Source organism: Nothobranchius furzeri, chromosome 3, assembly GCF_043380555.1.
Source record: "Nothobranchius furzeri strain GRZ-AD chromosome 3, NfurGRZ-RIMD1, whole genome shotgun sequence".
NCBI lineage: Eukaryota > Metazoa > Chordata > Actinopteri > Cyprinodontiformes > Nothobranchiidae > Nothobranchius > Nothobranchius furzeri.
The window spans coordinates 84,170,268-84,187,992 of NC_091743.1; the positions used below are offsets into that span (position 1 = coordinate 84,170,268).

General features: G+C 43.2%; 1 protein-coding gene across 3 annotated transcripts in view; it reads left to right on the forward strand.

Annotated features, from left to right (window-relative positions):
- The first annotated feature begins 404 nt into the window (after positions 1-404).
- si:ch211-246m6.5 (von Willebrand factor D and EGF domain-containing protein) overlaps positions 405-17,725 on the forward strand; it is a 52,007-nt gene continuing 34,686 nt past the window's right edge. The window contains exons 1-13 of one of the 3 annotated variants that reach the window (XM_015958041.3): positions 405-660; positions 8,738-8,928; positions 9,083-9,311; positions 9,384-9,449; positions 11,124-11,356; positions 12,776-12,865; positions 12,940-13,081; positions 15,208-15,425; positions 15,706-15,779; positions 15,858-16,131; positions 16,264-16,466; positions 16,566-17,458; positions 17,583-17,719. In XM_015958041.3, the coding sequence (XP_015813527.3) occupies positions 570-660; positions 8,738-8,928; positions 9,083-9,311; positions 9,384-9,449; positions 11,124-11,356; positions 12,776-12,865; positions 12,940-13,081; positions 15,208-15,425; positions 15,706-15,779; positions 15,858-16,131; positions 16,264-16,466; positions 16,566-17,458; positions 17,583-17,719 (2,841 nt within the window). In that variant the 5' untranslated portion in view covers positions 405-569. The remainder of the gene's footprint in view (positions 661-8,737; positions 8,929-9,082; positions 9,312-9,383; positions 9,450-11,123; positions 11,357-12,775; positions 12,866-12,939; positions 13,082-15,207; positions 15,426-15,705; positions 15,780-15,857; positions 16,132-16,263; positions 16,467-16,565; positions 17,459-17,582; positions 17,720-17,725) is intronic. The other 2 variants (XM_054734510.2, XM_054734504.2) reach the window with 2 other exon arrangements.

A 17,725-nucleotide genomic window follows, 5' to 3' on the forward strand; every position in this document is an offset into this window, starting at 1 on the left:
ATATTTCTATCTGACAATCAATAACAGAACTTAAATGGAGAAAACTTAAACAACTAAAGGAAAATATTGGATATTTGAATAAATAATAAATGATCATAAACTATTATGGATGTATTATACATTATATGTATTATTATTATTATTATTATTATTATTATTAATAATAATAATAAATTCAGAAAATGGAAAATGCAAAAAAAGAAAAACCTCCTTGAGGGCATAAGGGTTTAATAAAGTTGGTTTGAATATTATTCTTATCTCAGGGTTTCCGTCTCCTGCTGCACGCGCAGGTTTCATGTTTCCATCCGCGAGTGAACAAGCCTGAGGTTCGGAGACATTCCGGTCCATTTGGAACCAAACTGTTCTCCGGTGATGTTCCGGATGTTTACAGAGACCCTCCTACAGGAACGAGCCGCCCCCTCTCTCCCTCACCGTCTGCGATCCGCACAGGGAACCCGCAGTCTCCGGAGAGCGGAGCGCAGACCACAGCTGGAGCAGGAGCAGTTTGCGCCTCTTTCCTCTCTCTGAACTCTCATGGGACCCGCAGAGTGACGGGATCAGCCGCAGACATGATGGACATTTGCGCTCGTGCTTTGGCACTGGGAGTTTTACGCATCGCGCTACTTTGGGTGCCGCAGCACGGAGCGCACGCGCAACATGGTAGGTGTGAGTCAGATTTAGCGCGTTTTGATCTGCGTGAGTGAAAGGAACCAGAGCTAAATGTTGATCCGGATAACTCAGCTGCGGAACTGAAAACATCACACATGGGCTCAAACCAGAGTCTGACGTCTGATGTTTCCACTTAATCTTGCAGGACGTTATTCTGATTTAATCTAAATTAACGATGGATGAAATAAATGTCAGTTTTGGTAGTTTGGACCAGACAAAGTCAGTCCCAATCAACAAACTCTTTTCCATCTGGACATTTTAATGGAATTTATGTTATAGTGATGTTTGGGTCAGCTATATCCAGCTCAGATCTCCGTCTGCAGGGCATCCCACAGATCAAAGCAAACAACCATAAACCTTGTGTGGTGGTGGTGGGGGGGGGGGGGGGGGGGGGGTTACATTCTGACCTGCTGATGGATTTACGGGCCTTTAGAGAATTTACTACAACTTGACTAAATTCTTCTGCAGGAACATTGTGTGATTACATAAGTGAGCCCTAGTTAGGTCATGAATTAACCAGATCTGAGTTCAGTTCCACCAGCCACACTAAGACCTGCTCAGAAATCACTTCAATAGAACCCGAAATAGGCTAAAGATCTAAAAAAAAATTATTAAATAAAAAGTAGCCCAACACATCAGGGCCTGTTCTAAAGAACTAAAGAACCCAGAACAAGATCTGAAGAGTCTTCTGGGGAAATATCCTAAAACTAAAAGATCAGCAGCCAGACATGGTGGTGGTAGTGTGATGGTCTGGGGTAACTGACGGAGATCTGCTCTAGCAGCACACTTGAAGGAGAATGTCTGACCTTTGACCTTTTCGGGGCAGCAACAGTTCAGGAGATAGAGCAGGTTTCCCAGTTATCAGGAGGCTGTAGGTCCAATCCCAGATCCTGCCAGATAATAATGCACTTAACCCACCTTGCCTGCTGGTGGTGGTCGGAGGGACTGGTGGTGCCAGTGTTCGGTAGCCTTGCCTCGTCAATGCACACTCCTCGCTGTGCGATTGTCTTTTTAACACCTTAATCTAACAACTGAAGTGTCTCCCAGCATTCATTAGTGTCTACAGGAGTGATGCATCACTAAAATAAACAAATCAGCTGTGTTCACAATCTAAAACATGCAGCAAACGTGCTGGATCAGACTGCAGCGCCAGGTATGTCAGCTCCATTTTTTCTAAAGTCTAATTTAGACTTCTCCATCTTTGTCGGTATGGAGGCGCGCAACGCCGTTATGCGTTGATGCAAGAGCCCTCCGACTGGCTCACAGAGGGTGAAGGAGACATGCCCAAATTTTTTACTATCTGTCAAAAGAGACGGATACCGCAAATTTGTGATTGGTCAAGACGCCGGTTCCTGTAAATTCGTCAACAGCATCGTCTTTGCCTCTTCAAAAAGTAAAGAGATATTTAGCGGCAGACACGAAACAGATGGAAGAACGCATCGCGAAAAATATCTGAAAACATGAACGTTTATTGACCCGTGACTGAAGGAGTCCAAAGATGCAGCGAGCGTTTTATTTGTGGACGGAAATGACGAGAAATGTGGGTTTTGAGGTGCCGATCACATGAAGAAGTGGAGAGGCATGAGGGACAAATTTGTCTGTGTTAAAAAAATCTCTGAAATGCATTAAAACAATCTAAACACAATGGTAAATACACTATTCATTTTATATAATTATATGTGACTGTAATGGTGACAGGATACCTCAGAATAGCGCTATGCCCCCTATTGTCCTGGCGGGGACAACAGAAAATTATTTAAAAACAAAAGAATCCCTTTAAACTGAAAAAAAAATCCACTTTTTTACATAAAGTGGGCGGAGCTTAATGCCTAAATTGGAACCAGCCACTAGGAGCGCTACTTTTCACTCCTGAGTTCTGTTTGGATGGTTCTATTTCTAGATCAGTTTCTTTTATAACCCAGAACCAGAGCAAGTTTTGGGAGTTCTGGAATAAAATCTGTTTTATTTATTTACTTATTTATTTTTTGTCAAGAACATCACAACAACCGCAGTTCAGCCCCTGTCGTTAAACACCAGATCCTTCACGTGGGAATTTCAACATTCCAGACACATTCCCTCCCACTTAATTCCTTTATTCCAGAGTTCCTGTGCCTCTCAGCTGCACGATACCTGCTTCCCACCTCATCAAAATAAACTAACAACCACAGAAACATTGTTTGTCTAGAAGTTTTAATTATTTCATTACTTCCACATAAATAAAATCCGTTTTCCAGTCAGGCTCAGGAACCTCTCCTTTAGATTAGCGGGATTGTCACTAACAAGCCTTCTAGGAATTGAATCCATAAGGTCAGTTGTGTTAAGGCCACAATACCCCAGATTATTCTTTCCTGAAACTGTTGAATTCCCTGAACATCTGGGCTGCTGATGGCCTTCCCTCTCAGTGGGATCCTTTTTCTCCCCCTGGGGGGTGGGGGTGGGTTTATTAGCCCCCTCTGGCTCTGTAAACTCATTAAGCCAGCAGCCAGGGTTTAGTCGACACTCATCCTCCGTTGTTTGGATGACCTTTGAGTTCCTTCCACCGGGAAGACCGGCCTTGTTGACGTTCAGGGATCACCGCTAGTCGTTTCACAACTTTGAGGGACTGAAAACATCCCAAATGTTTGTTTTCCCTCTAAAAAAAAACCTGCTCCTCTGGCCCGGTAAAGACTTGTGGTGACAACCTTCTCACTCACCATTTGGAGAACCTTTAGGAACGTGTTGCTGTGAAGAAAAACAACAAGTTGTTCGAGCCTCCAGCTGCTGGAGCTTTTGGTCCTGACGAAATTCAGGACAAACTGGAATGTCTTCACGCGACTGAATTTATTCCTGTAGTCATATTTACTTCAAAAAATGTTTTTAATTATTTATCATGAATTGTCAGATTTTAAAAGATTCGCGCCATTTTATCTGCAACATAAAAAAAGGTGAATTTGTTTGTTAAAGCAGCAACCCGGAGTTTTCCCCCTTTCAGGAATTACAGACGTGGACAAAATAGTGGGCAATGTGACCATTGTGGGTTTTTCTTTCAGTGACTGAATGGTACCAACAATTTTGTCCACATCTTTATGTATGATATCTTTTTTTAAATCCCTAAAAGTGATAGTTTGACCCTGTACTGTTACATAATGTGCAAAGCAATATGTCAATCTGTTTTTCTATAATTGTAGCTCATAAATTTAGTATGAAAACAGCCACAAGACTTAAGATTTTAAGACTGTTAAATTGTAAATTAGTCAGAATAATTTGGAGAGCTGAAAATTTGATTACAATATTGTTTTAGTGTTTTATTGATAAAGTTTTATTTTATTTTATTTTATCGTTTATTTCAAAGGGGACAGTGCAGTTTAATCTGTAGTCTCCTGGCCTTTTTGCAAAAAGGAAATAAAATTGCATTTAAAAAAGGAGAAAAAGAAGGGAAAAAAGAGAATAAAAAATAGAACACAATATATACAATCTAATACAAAACATACGTGCAAACACTTACTATAGATGCAAGTCGATTCGAGTCGCAAGTCATGGGCGTTCAAGTCCAAGTCAAGTTGTAAGTCTTTATAGATTTTATCAAGTCATTGGAAATAGATGGGATTGAAATTCAAAGAGTAAAAGAAACTACATTTCTTGGAGTTCTTATTGATGAAGACTTGACATGAAAATCACATTTTAGTTACAGGGTCTCCCCCAGCGCTTTATAAGCCTGGCGGGCCGCCAGGCTTTGCTTGGCAGCCCGCCAGGCTAAGCGTCATGCCCTGCCCCCCTCCCCGACCCATACTGTGTCCGCTGGCACGACCGGTGCAGCGAAACTAGAGCCCTCCATCAGCTGATACTGGTGAGAAACAGCAGCGGAACGTGTGCAACCACCCCACCCCCGCTCTCACAGAGGAGCGCTGGGACGGTTGATCCCAGCCTTACAGCCCCACCCTCAGCTCCACCTCCACCTCTCCACTTTTGTGGAATTGTCTGGGCTTGACGGAACCTGTGACACGGTCAAAATGGTGGCGGTGGCCACCTCCCATTTTTCTTTAAAAACGTGTTATTGGAGAGTATGGAAACCCATTGTCCATATATGTATATGTCGATGGAGGGAACTCACAAATCTGTCATTTACTATAGTCAAAAAATGTACCAAATTGAGTGTACTAAATAATTATGAAAATGTAAATTAAATCAATGATCATGATTGTACTGATTTTTTGTTTTTATGTATATCTTATTGTTTATTTGTTTTAGTTTTATTTTGAATTAAATAAACGAATAAAAAAAAGTCCAGTCACAAGTCATTAAAATAATGACTTGAGTCTGACTCGAGTTCAAGTCATGTGGCGAGTCCACACCTTTGCTATATAGGACAGTTTTAAGCCTGCAAATTAGTTTAGTTAGCACAAGATAAAAAATAATACAGTTCACTATACCAAGCACAAAAAATTATAAAATGAAAGACATATATATATATATATATATATATATATATATATATATATATATATATATATATATATACAATCATGAATGTATGTGCATGGAGTGGCAGAAGCCAAAAGAGCTTTTGAAAACACCACTCCCCCATAATTTATACAAGTTTATCATTACTAAAGAGGAAAGTGCTCTCGACAACATTTGTATAAGGGTAAATGTAAATTTGGAGCCAATATTGTTGGATATTGATGGATCTGATGATTGTAAGTAAAACAGTTCTTAATAGATGAAGGCCAAGTAGAATCGTATATTGCTCTGAAAACAAATGTACATATCAAAAACGTATTAATATCAAAAATATTCGTCGTCGTCATCTTCCTCCGCCTATCCGGGTCCGGGTCGCGGGGGCAGCATCCCAACTAGGGCGCTCCAGACCGTCCTCTCCCCGGCCACCTCGCCCAGCTCCTCCAGCAGGACCCCAAGGCGTTCCCGGACCAGATTGGAGATATAACCTCTCCAACGTGTCCTGCGTCGACCCGGGGGCCTCCTGCCAGCAGGACATGCCCGAAACACCTCCCCAGGGAGGCGTCCAGGAGGCATCCTGACCAGATGCCCAAACCACCTCAACTGACTCCTTTCGATCCGGAGGAGCAGCGGTTCTACTCCGAGTCCCTCCCGAATGTCCGAGCTCCTCACCCTATCTCTAAGGCTGAGCCCGGCCACCCTACGGAGGAAACTCATTTCGGCCGCTTGTATCCGCGATCTCGTTCTTTCGGTCATTACCCAAAGCTCATGACCATAGGTGAGGATTGGGACGTAGATCGACCGGTAAATCGAGAGCCTGGCTTTCTGGCTCAGCTCCCTCTTCACCACGACAGATCGGCTCAGCGTCCGCATCACTGCAGACGCCGAACCAGTCCGCCTGTCGATCTCCCGATCCCTACTACCCTCACTCGTGAACAAGACCCTGAGATACTTAAACTCCTCCACTTGAGTTAGGACCTCTCTCCCGACCCGGAGTTGGCAAGCCACCCTTTTCCGGGCGATCAAAAATATTCAAAAAACAATGGACTAACTGTGACTACAGTGATGACAGTGCCTAGATTTTTTTTATCCACAGCTTTAATTGCTTGTTTATACAGGAGTATCAATGGTTATTTTGAAGTCTGACTATTTTGAGACCAGGTGGTTATGCTATAGTTGAAGTGACTGAAAATCATCGAATGCAGATAAATTTTTGCCGCTTCAGGTGACATTTCATTTTGAATTGCGAGAAAAATTTCAAGGTTTAGCTTAATTTTTTTTACACAACTTTGTCAATATGGGCTTTACAGGAAAGCTCTGAATCTGTTATTAACCCGAGATATTTATCTTGGCTGACAATTTGTATTTTTTCTCCAGTAATATGCATGTGGGTGTCAGGTGATGCTCTCTTTGTTTTAGTAAAACACATACCTGCAGTTTTAGAAATGTTTAGCTGTAGACAGCACTCCTGCAACCAAGTTGTAACACAAGACATTGTTTTAATGAGTTCAACAGCAACAATGTCCTTAGTGTGACTATAAACAAAGAAGACTGTGTCATCTGCATACATTAAGCATTTAGCTTTAGGACAAACAGTGGGAAAATCATTAATGTAGAAACTAAATGAAAAGGGGCCTGATATTGATCCCTGAGGTACTCCAGAGGTTAGTCTAAGAGGGTCAGATCTGCAGTGTGTCTGTGTTGGTCGTTTCTTCATTGTATTTATTTTTCACAAAAAGCTGGTTTAACTCATATTTATTCATCTAAACTGCCTTTATTTTGGTATTTTGTCATTTGCATGTTTCCAATGTTTTCTCTGGCAATTAATTTCCCTCTGGGGCCTAATAAAGTCAAATCATCTATAAAATGATGTTACATGGGAGCCTTTGGGAAATAGTTTTCCTGTCTAAATTTGTTTTCTCACTTTCATACATTATGTCTGTTCTCATTAATTTTTGTACATTTGAAAGTTTGCATTTAAATCACTTTCTATTTCCTTTAATTCATCCTTTCATTTTGACAGAGATGAAGCCTGCTTGCTTAGAATGAGGATTCAATTCAATTCAATTCAATTTTATTTATATAGCGCCAAATCACGACAAGAGTCGTCTCAAGGCACTTCACATAATAAACATTCCAATTCAGGTCACTTCATTAAGCCAATTGGAAAAAAATGTTTCCTATATAAGGAACCCAGCAAATTGCATCAAGTCACTGACTAGTGTCAGGGTCTTTACAGCAATCCTCATACTAAGCAAGCATATAGCGACAGTGGAGAGGAAAACTCCCTTTTAACAGGAAGAAACCTCCAGAGGATCCTGGCTCAGTATAAGCAGCCATCCTCCACGACTCACTGGGGATCGAGAAGATAGAGCAGACACAGACACAGACACACACACACACACACACACACACACACACACACACACACACACACACACACACACACACACACACACACACACACACACACACACACACACACACACACACACCAAGCAATGTGTTTATGGTTACACTGTGATTTCTTAGTAAATATTCTGTTTGGCGAGAGATAAACTTTATTGTATTTATCCTAGTGGATCTATAATTAAACGGGTAAACTAATAGTAGCACATCCAACGTCAAGGAAACAAAAAGTTATTATCAGGAGAGGGAGAAAGTTTAAGTGGTTAGCAGCAGCGTGCTAGACGATGGCCCCCTCCATGAGGCGCTCAGCAGAACATCACCGTAGCTTCCTCTGGGGAGAAAAACACTTAGAGAAAAAATAAAGTTAACATCTGAAATAGCAGGAAATACAGTTAAAGAGCAGATTGTAGAAGAAAGCAGTCGAGTGTGGAAAGTGGTCAGTGTGTCCCCCAGCAGTCTAAGCCTATAGCAGCATAACTACAGAGATAACACTGGTTAACCTAGCCTTTTTAGATGGAGGCATGTTGAGGATTGCTGTAAAGTCTACGACACAAGTCAGTGACTCAATGCAACTGGCTGGGTTTCCTTATGTAGGGAACTTCTTACTGATGGGCTTAATGAACTGAACTCAGAACACTAATAAGTAGATCTAATTGGAATGTTTGCTCTGAAGTGCCTTGAGATGACTCTTGTTGAGATTTGGTGCTATATAAATAAAGTGAATTGAATTGAATTGAGAATTTAAAAGTTTCATCCTTGTTCTATTGAGTTATATCGCCCATTCCCGGTACTACTTAATTCACTCGTTAATTCTTGTTTGATCATCTAGACACATCCTCTGATCTGTAACAATGAAAGTGTTAACTCTGTTGAGTGAGTTAAAATCTCAGAGGAGGATCAGTGTCATGGTTGTGATGACATCATGTTGTTTCGTCTACCTCTGGAAGGTCGGTCTGGTCTGAGCCAAACAGCAGGACCTCGTCAGAGATTAAACCTGACCTAAGACCTGTCATAAGACTGATCTTAGACCTGTCAGCTTTCAGGAACTCAAACAGGCAGAGTTTGGAGAACAGTTTTTGGGAAGTAACACTAACCTTTCATTCAAAATAAGCCTAGATATGGCAAACTACTTTGGAGGGTGTTCTTTTAGGTGTATACAAGATAAATAACCCTGACTTAAAGTCTCTTTTTCCACTTTCTTTGTGTTTTTTGCTCATTTCAGCTGTTCCTCCAGAGTGCTACCCAGGAGGACATCGGATTTTGCGTAATCCGTACCGTAGTGTTGACTTTGACTCCACAGAGATCCAGAACACGGCAATCCAGGATCTGATCTGTGACCATTCACTGATGCCTGGCTGGTACCGGTTCAGAGTCAACAACAAGCCGGCAGACATGCCAACTACTTGTGTTGAGGTAGGACAGCAACATTTCAGCCCACTGATTTGTTTGTGTGCCCACATCAGCATGAGACCTATTTCCTCAGGCAGCCTGGTTTAATAAGCACCTTCAGCCCAGGTGCAGGGAATAATTAACCCTTTCATTAAGATGCTGACTGCTTCTCCTACAGATGAACCGATGTGGTACTCAGGCTCCGGTGTGGCTGTCACTGAAGGACACCTCACTACCGCGGCCTGGTCAGGTCCGTCAGCTCTCCGCCTGCGCCACATGGCAGTTCTTCCAAGGCAGCACAAAAGACTGCTGCCTATTCCGCATCCCTGTCACCGTGAGGAACTGTGGTGAGTTCCTGGTCTACTATCTGCAGCCGACGCAGGGCTGCATGGGATACTGTGCAAAAGGTGAACATTCTGGGATTTTCAATTATTTTTAAACATGTTTATTAGAAGGGTTACAGCTAACTCTAGTCTTAGTTGCTCCAGAAATCGGATCCAGATTCTGCTCTCCAGGAGAAACGCAAGTCAACGGACATTGCAAAGGTAAGAAAGTATGTTTTCTGAAAGTGTCTCCTGATTCAGATCCCCATTTACCTTATTTGTTGTTGATAAAAAGGCAGCTTGTAGCAATATTTAAGTAGTAATATTGTAATAACCTAGGAGAAACTGGTCATTCTGAGAACAGCTGGTTTAAAATGTAATAACCTGACACACTCTTATATTTACATGTCCCAACCATCTACATATAAATATTGGACAATGGGTTTCCATAAGCTCCAATAACACATTTTTGAGGCTAAATGGGAGGTGGCCACCACCGCCATTTTGACCGTGTCACAGGTTCCGTCAAGCCCAGACAATTCCACAAAAAGGAAAAGAGGTGGAGCTGAGGGTGTGGTTGTAAGGCTGGGATCAACTGACGACAGAGATGCGCCAAGCTGCGGGGAGGGGAGAACCGGGTGGAAAACATCGGAAAACACTGAGACTCAAAATCCCGGGCCAGTTTCCAGGCCAGACCGAGGCTCTACTGAGGCCTTTCCATGGAGCTAACTCTGTGGTCATGTGGGTCTGATGCTCATTAATTATACAGAATTTTAGGCTTTTAATACACTTAAACAGAAGAGTGAGAAAAAAATTCACCCCCCCTCAGAGTTGTCATGAGTGTAAACTAGATAATTTAAACCAAAAACATGTTTTGGAACCGGGCTGTAAACATGTTTGCTGTGAAATTGGTATTTTTAACATGGGAGTCAATGAGGATTCTGACACCGACCCCTAGTGGATGAGGGTGGAACTGCAATTTTTGGTACTTCCGGGATTGCTTCAATTTTTGAGCCGCATTGTGGGGGCTTGGCCCCAACCCACCTTAATAAAACATTTTTTGTGTTGACTATTGTTATCTGTTCCTTTTCATTTGTGTTCTTAATTGAGTAACTTGCAATCGGATTGTGGGCGGAGCTACACACCTGTGAGTGATAATAAATAGTCACGGCAAAATTAACTGTAAAACAACCCTAGCCTGAGCTCATCAGGCTAATTCCATTCTGAGCTACTGCTAACGGTATCCCGAGCTACTGCTAATGCTATTCTGAGCTATTGCTAAGAAAATCATGAGCTACTACTGCTAACGGTATCCTGAGCTATTGCTAATGCTACCTGAGCTAATGCTACCGCTACCCTGAACTACTGCTAATGCTATCCTGAGCCAATGCTAACACAATCATGAGCTACTGCTTATGCTATCAAGAGCTGCTGCTAACAGTATCCCAAGTTACTGCTAATGCTACATGAGCTAATGCTACCGCTACCTTGAACTACTGCTAATGATATCCTGAGCCACTGCTAACAGAATCATGAGCTACTGCTAATGCTATCAAGAGCTGCTGCCAACAGTATCCCGAGTTACCGCTAATGCTAACTGAGCTAATGCTACTGCTACCTTGAACTACTGCTAATGATATCCTGAGCTACTGCTAATGCCAGCCTGAACAAAGTAGAATGTTGGCACACCGTCATCTGGAAGAGGAGTAAACTTAGGCTTCCTGTACAGAAAACCAGTTATTCTTTGTTCTGACTCTTCCATGACATACGAAGCTCTGGATAACTCAGAACAATTACGAAGTAGAGAAGTTCCTTTAAGAAAACCTACATTTTCTTTCCAAACATTCCTAGAAATCAAAATCTAACCGCTGTTGTTTCCCATCTGCCTGCTTGTAGTCATGGTCCCAGCCCTGACCTCCAGGCCAGTCATCACCCCGGAGCTCATCGGACACAGCGTCCACCTCAGGTGTTCCTACATCCCACCACCCTGGAGCCAAACGCTGGGGTTCCAAGTGGTTTGGGCCAGGCACATTGGCCAGAGGATGAAGGCTGAGATCAAGCAGGAATCTACAATCAAGCCCTTCTCCCTGATGGAGATGGATGGTGTTCACTTCAGGCTTGGAGAAACGGTAATTCTCACCAGACAAGATTGCACCAAGGGGAGCACATGTGGAAGGCTTCGCCCCTTCAGCGGGCAGCATAAGCCATGGATCACACTGACCTCTTTTTGTTCTTTGGCTTCGCAAAGTAAAACCAGAGAGGTAACGTGTGTCACATCCAGTTAGGGTAAAGCAAGAGGAAGGTAGAGAACTTAAATCAGTTGCAGGTTAGGAAAGCCTTCTTCCACAAGGGTCCCATTTATATTAATCTCCAGTGAAATTTTCACAATGAATTCCAGGAAACCTCCTTTAAACAGGCAGACAACGCTCAAAGCAGCTCGCCGGCTGGTTTTATTAAACCTCTAAACTGCCAAAAAGATAAGAAATGGATCAAGTTTGGAAAATGTTCCTAGGAAACAAAAGCGATGGAAAACCCGACTGACTTTTGATGTGTTTTTATACTACTGTTATTGGAGTGTAGCATATCAATGACTACTCAGACAAATCTTCTCATTGCCTCAAAACAGAACGGCATTTAAACCCTCAATGGGCCATTTTAAAAGCTGAGTCAAAGTTAACGATTTTGTTTGAAAGTCATCATTTGAAACAAGTGAAATCGATTTTGACTGATTGTGTTCCATCAATGACATTTGTGCTCTTGTTATGGGTAAATGTGCCACTTGTGTTTACCGTTATGGATGACATGATGTACATTAGAGTGCAGAATGTGTTTTAAGAAGGAGAATGCGTTTAGAGTTTTGCTAAACCGTGTGAAACGGTTTAAGGTTTTGACAACAGGCTCAACGGTTAGCTTAATGAGCTCAAGCAACTGAGAACTTTCTTCAGTCAATGGATTTTAGTGTTTTAGCAATTGAGAAAAACTGTAAAAAGAATCCTTTTCTGAACCAGTCTTTGAGGTCAACTTTGTGCAATGGAAGAATAGAGACATCATCAGATCCGAGATGGGAAGTACAACGGAAATCCAAGATCATTAAAGATGCATTTTTCAGCTTGAGCTGGACCACCTTCCTCACCTGAGGATCATAAATGTCAGGGTTCGTGTTTCCCCAGCACACAGCGGCTTCGTTTTCCAGAGGAAACGATTTGTGAAAAACAAGGCAGAATTATTAAGATCAGCTTACACTATTAGAAACTGAAGTGATGTATTTTTCAGTTTGCCCCTTTAGTGCTGAGCATTTGCCAGATATGGAGGACCAGGAGGGAGATGTAGGAGGTCTGGAGTCACTCATTTTACCAGATGTTGATGTAGCAGCTGAGCAGGGTCAGAGGTCTGTTTGGTTTTTGCTTTTAAAGCCACACAAGAGAGTTAAAACTTAGAGACTCGGAAGGTAGACTTTTAATCATCATCAACCATCTGAAAGTCCAGTTTTCTTCTTTTAACTGGACTTTGTAAAGTTTAAAGCAGGTTAAAATTATTTTTTTTTGCAGTTCTCCTGCAGCGTGTCGACTTTTACAGTCAACTCAAACTCCTCCAGATCTTCTCCCAGAGAAAGCGAGAGTTTCTACGCTGGGTTGAAGGTAAATATATGACAGCTGTTATGAACATGATACACTTTCATAAAAGGCTAAAACAGTTTTTGTTTTACATGAAGTTTTCTCCAGATTCACTGCAGATATCTGAGAACAGCGAGGAGCATGAAGTGACGGTCCACAGCACCGTCCCCATCCCCTGCTTCACCTCCAACCTCGGCCACCACTGTTCTGTCCCTCTGGCTCTTAGTGTCCATGATCCAGGTCTAATTATCACTTCATCAAGTTTTTACTGATGTTTAGCTTTCTGTAGAAAAACATACAAACTCATTCATCTGACACAGGGATGGAGCTCACAGCTCACCAAAAAGCAGATTGAAAGTTAAAATGTGTCCACTTAAGCTTACACACACACACACACACACACACACACACACACACACACACACACACACACACACACACACACAATTATCCCCAGGTAGTCATAAAGTCATAGGGCTGGAATATTCTTGCTGTTTAACAACAAGTCTGTGTGTTTTAAATGACTTTCGTTGATTTGAAGCGTCGTTTGCATTATACGAGTGACCAGTAAGCGGAGGTGAGAAAATGAGTGAGACACACTCGTCATGGTGACTTTGTCTCTGGTTAAGTTGCCTTTCATACTATCTACGACACCTTAGTTGTCTTTTTTTCTGTTGTGATCTCAAAATTGAACAGTTACTGGTATCTTCTATTGACACCATGTTAGTTTTGGTTGTACCAACCTGGCTTTTTTCCTATCTGAGGACTCTACCGTGGCCCCTACAGAACACTCCAGTACTGCATGTTGTGCCATGCAGTCCAGGGAACCCCAAGGTGCTGTTTAACACCATCAGCAGCATCGTCTCTCCTGCCACTCCTACAACCCCCATCCACTCTGTTGCAGACTGTGAAAACTTTCTGTCTTTCTTTGTTGACAAAGTCAATAAGGTTAGATCTAGCATCTCTCCTTCAGCCTTATCGCCACCTCTCCCGACTCCAACCAGGCCCATCATCCTAGATAGCTTTGCTCCTGTTTCTTTGCCTGAGTTAACCAAACTAGTTAACTCTATGAAGACCTCTGCATGCCCCCTCCACATCTTACCCTCATCTTTGTTTAAAAGTGCTTTTCTGTCCATCGGTCCCAGCGTGCTCTCTATAATTAATGCTTCTCTGGTCTCTAGTCAGGTCCCTGCTTACTTTAAGAACGCTGTAATCCACCCGCTTCTTAAAAAACCGAGTCTCGACCCCTCTCTCCATAACAGCTTCAGACCCATCTCTAAACTTCCATTCATCTCCAAGATCTTGGAAAAGGTTATGGCTAAACAACTCACAGCTGCTCTTGATGAACATAACATCTATGATAGCTTCCAGTCAGGTTTTTGTAGAGCTCGTTCTACTGAAACAGCTCTTCTTAGGGTCTCTAATGACCTTCTGACCCACAGCGATGCAGGGGACTGTTTTGTTCTGGTCCTGCTGAACCTGACTGCAGCCTTTGACACAGTTGAACATCACCTACTACTGGAGAGGCTGAGAGGCAGGCCTAACCAGATCTGCTCTGGAGTGGTTCTCCTCTTATCTCTCTGAGCGGCCCTTCTCTGTGGCCATCTCCAAGTTTCGGTCCTCCCCCACCTCCCTCACCCATGGTGTCCCACAAGGTTCTGTGCTGGGGCCTCTACTCTTCCTCCTCTATCTGATTCCTCTTCAGCACATCCTGAGCTCCTGAAAAGGAATTTCCTACCATCTTTATGCAGATTACATCCAACTGTGCATCTCCTTTAAGCCCCTTGAGATGTCTAAACAATAATTTTCAGCACGACTTATAAGCTTCCTACTCTTGGATAAAGCCTGCCGCACGCGATAGCAATCTGCTGAGCAACTGGCCTTGAACGACCGTTTGCTCAGCAGATTGCTTGCTGTGTGTGTGCCTGATTTTCACTGAGTTTTCCACCTCACGAGACGCTGAGGTGAATATCTGACCAGTTAGATATTTTCTGCCTCATGGGGGGGTAGAAACTCGTAAAAACTGGGGTTGCATCACATTATTTGGCTCCTTTTGCCTTTTGTGTTTAATAACTTTCTAATAACTTTTATTTGTTCCCAGCACAACATTAGCAAATTCTGAGCAAAAGTAAGGATCAAATGGACGAATGTACCTTAAACTGAAATATTTTAGATCATTTGATATAATTACAAAGAGTAAGTTTGTCTTTTCTTCTATCCGACAATCTTCCCTACCTTGCCTTTTGTGTTTTTTCCCATGTTGACGTACATCAGCCCATCTGGGCTGGTTGGAGGTTGTTATTACAATTCATCAGACAGCTGTTCCATCACTTAACACCAATTTAAATCCATGTTGACACCAACAGACAGTCTTGGCCATGATGTCTCCAGTGTGGTGCTGTCGGCCTGCCAGGTTGAGATTAGACCCAAAACCTGCAAGGAAGGCAGCTGTGGCGGGGCAACGTTTTTTGTCACCGCGGTGACCGATTTCACACGCAATGGCAATCGACCAAGCCTGGTCTCTGCCCAGCCTGGACCTGATGCACCACGACTTTGGAAGAGCTACGTCCCATCATCCCTGAAGGCCAGTTGATATTCATAGTGACAGTTTTACTATTTAAAATAAATTGAGGTTTTGTTCACATCGGAAAACCTTGTAAACAGTCAGGTTTAGGAGATCCTTTGAGGTTTTTGAGTAAAATCTTTGCAGGTCTGTCTTTGCCCATTGACTGCTGGAGATAGGCACCCACCCCCCACCCCCACGCGACCCTAGGTGGACAAAGCTGGTTCAGACAATGCATGGATGGATTGTGGTTTCAAAAACTATCTAACCTGTTTGGAATAATCCTGCTCACTTCCCTCAGGTCATGGTCCAGGATCTCCCTACTTCCATCTGTTACTCACTGACTGATCCGCATGTCATTACACTTGATCGGAGGTAATGTACAATCTTAACAGGTATTGTTGCCAGTTTACAAGTAATTTAACATCCTTTCCATAAACATGTCATCTCCAGACACTATGAGAACCACCAGACTGGAACCTTTGTCCTTTACCGAAGCCTTGTGAGGAAGTTTGAGGTCCATTCTCGACAGTGGGACTGCGGTAGCCGACACTACTCTGTCTCCTGCAGCTGTGGTGTTGCTGTGCAAGAAGAGAATGATGTAGCCATCTTTGACATGTGCAATGGCCAGCTTCAAGAAACCAGACCACAGCTTACCCTGAAAACCCTCGGGGATGAGGGTAGCCGGGTCAGGGTCCAGGAGTCCTATCAGGGCAAGAAGGTCACCGTAGGTATCCAAATATTTTAACGCTTTTCAAGAGCGTTTGATCCTCTGTCAAACCCATACAAGTAACTGCATGCAGGTCTTTTTGGTTCTTAGTCACTCTTAGTTACTCCTAGTTCATTTGTCCTGTTGTAGTTGATCTTTCCATCCGGGGCCTTTGTTAGGATGGATGTGAGTGACTGGGGGATGAGTCTGTCTGTCAGAGCACCCAGCGTTGATTATGGCAAGACTCAAGGCCTCTGTGGGACATTTGACCGCAATAGCAACAATGACTTCCAGGCCACTGATGGAGGTTTTTATGGTTCTGATGACCTGGATCACTTCATTGAGGACTGGAGGTCAGAAATATTTCCTTAAAACTTGAATGAATTTAAGCCTAGACCATGTCATGTCTCTCCAAAGTTATTTACTATAATGTTTCCCTTCTTTCATGTTAGGGTAGCTCCTGGTGAGAGTTTATTTGACAAAACGCCTCCTGGGATCAGGAAGAAGGTCCGACGGCCTTTCTGTCAGTGCCACAGGGAATACAGCCTTTCTGGGATGGCGGAGCTACACAATTCTTTGGCTCAATCTGACTGCATCACATATGATAATGTGGATTACACATCTGTGTTTCCATTCATGGACACAACAGCGGAATACATCAAGAGTCCTAAAAGAGAGGAAAGCATCATGGAAATGTCTGTCTTCACTAGTCATCCTCTGGAAAGAAAGCACCTTTGGATTGGTGGACAGGAAACTCAAAACGATGGTGATTTTGAACTGGCTGGTGAGTTTAGGGAGGATCTTCTGCTTTCTGTTGACAGACCAAAGCGACAGGTTTCCTTTGAATTCCGCCCTGTCTTTGCTGCTCAGAGCCTGAGCCAAGAAGATTTGGAACGTTTTGCCTACTTTTTCCCAGAAGATCACTTGGCAGAAGCTAGACCAGAAGTACAACCCCATTGGCCCACCCCAAGTGGCCTGACCTCAGCCAAAGCCCTGGAGGTGTGCCAGGTGGCTTTGTCCAACTCCACTGTTGGTGCAGCATGTCGAGGGCTGCTGGGACGCCGCCTGGATGAAGCAGTTAACCTTTGCATGCTGGACCTACAGCTCAAAGATGACCTGAACTGGGAGGACGCACTGCTGCCATTTCTGGAGAATGAGTGTGAAAGACAACTGCTAGAAAACCGGATCCCAACAACCATGGAGGCATCTAGCCCACTAGGTGCTGCTGAGGAAGTGGTCGTGGCACTGCGCTGTCCAAACCTTTGCAATGGAAATGGAGAGTGTAGAGAGTGGGGCTGCCAGTGTTACCCAAACTACAGCTTCCATGACTGCAGCTTGGCTATTAGTGAGTATCTGTGGACAGTCGCTCAATGCTTTTATGAATTGTCGAACCCAGTTACCCGTCATAGCAAGTTGCTTCTCTTTTTTTATCTGAACAATGAATTACTTACATACCATTCTTCCGATAGGCCAACCAATTGAGATTACAGATTTAGAAAACAATGGTCTGTGTGACATCCGAACCTTCGACTGCCATAAAGTCCATGTCTTTGGTCTTGGCTTCATTGACACTGCTGATCTTAGCTGTCTTGCCACCAGGCTGAAGGTGAGG